Below are 1,591 nucleotides of genomic sequence, written 5' to 3' on the forward strand. Positions count from 1 at the left end.
AAAGACCATTCCTTTAAAAAGAAAAACTTACTCTCAGTAAAAAAAACTTTAATAAGCTTGACTAAATATTTAGAAAGCATATTGTGTTGAGTGAAACTTTGTGTATAATAAATAATGAGAGTAATAGAAGATCATTTTGCATGACTGGTCTATTATTGTCTCAAGGAACACATGCAAAGAAAACAAATTCTTTGGATTACTTCCTCAAATAAGCCAACACAATGGAAAGTGGGAAAAAAAAGTCCCGTAAACCTTGTGAAAAGGGAACCAGAAAGCTTAACATGTAAACTTGGAGAAATGACAACATTAGAAAACAAAACTACAAAAGAGAACACTTTCCAGAATAAGATGCTCAAAACAAATAATCACTAGAGTCGGAGCTTTATCCAGTCTGCACAGAGATAAGTGGAATATTTGACCTTCACCATGATTAACAAGGCTTTCTTTGAAATTGTGTTGGTTCTGTTGGCTTCTTCCACTGTTTGCTCCCAAGAGCTGAAACTGGTTCTTTGCCAGCAAAGGAGAGTGAACCAAGAGAGTTTAAAACTTTTGAATAAACTGCAGACCTCGTCAATTCAGCAGTGTCTACTGCACAGGAAAAACTTCCTGCTTCCCCAGAAGTCTGTGAATCCTCACCAGTATCAGAAAGGACAGGTACTGGCCATTCTTCATGAGATGCTTCAACAGATCTTCAACCTCTTCAGGGCAACCTCTTCTCTTGATGGTTGGGAGGAAAGTCACACAGAAAAGTTCCTTGTTGAACTTCTTCAACAGCTGGAATACCTAGAAGCACTCATGAGACTGCAAGCAAAGAAGAAAAGTGACACTTTGGGCAGTGAGAACCTTAGATTACAGGTTAAAATGTATTTCCAAAGGATCCATGATTACCTGGAAATCCAGGACTATAGCAGCTGTGCCTGGACCATTGTCAAAGTAGAAATCAACCGGTGTCTGTTCTTGGTGTTCCGACTCACAAGAAAGCTGAGTGAACAGGGCATGGAAACTTGAACCATTTGAAGGAAGAGCCAACTGCAGGCTTTAAAAGCATAGCACGGAGGAGTAGTAGGATTTCTCCAGGCACTATTATTTCTTTTTGTTTTAAAGTAGTACTGTTCTTTGGTTTTGTGTGTGTGTGTGTGTGTGTGTGTGTGTGTGTGTGTGTGTGTATGTGTGTATGTATATATATATACATATATGTATCTTTGCTTTAAAGATGATGCGCATTGACTACAGTTTTTATTCTGTAATGTCATTTTGTATTTTCTGTCCATCTGAAATTTTTATGAGTTGAAGCGATTCATTAATATTTCATAATTGTTCTTCAGATTGGTATATTTTCATAAAAACTGGCCAAGTAGATATAATGAACTTTATCTTCACTGTCATACTTTGCTTATCATTGAATATTCATCCCAGTGATTTCTTTGTCTTAAATTAACTTGTATTGGAGTATAATTGCTGTAAAATGTTGTGTTAGCTTCTGCTGTACAGCAAAGTGAATCAACTATATGTATACATATATTCCCTCTTAGATTTCCTTCCCATTTAGGTCACCACAGAGCATTGAGTAGAGTTCCCTGTGCTATAGAGT

At 36.8% G+C, this 1,591-nt stretch overlaps 1 protein-coding gene across 1 annotated transcript; it reads left to right on the top strand.

The window, feature by feature from the left end:
• Positions 1-426: 426 nt before the first annotated feature.
• Positions 427-1,008, top strand: IFNE (interferon epsilon). The gene has a single exon (XM_068973526.1). The coding sequence runs from the start codon at positions 427-429 to the stop codon at positions 1,006-1,008; it is 582 nt and encodes a 193-aa protein (XP_068829627.1).
• The last annotated feature ends 583 nt before the right edge of the window (positions 1,009-1,591 follow it).

This window comes from Capricornis sumatraensis, chromosome 6 (assembly GCF_032405125.1).
Source record: "Capricornis sumatraensis isolate serow.1 chromosome 6, serow.2, whole genome shotgun sequence".
Taxonomy (NCBI): Eukaryota; Metazoa; Chordata; class Mammalia; order Artiodactyla; family Bovidae; genus Capricornis; species Capricornis sumatraensis.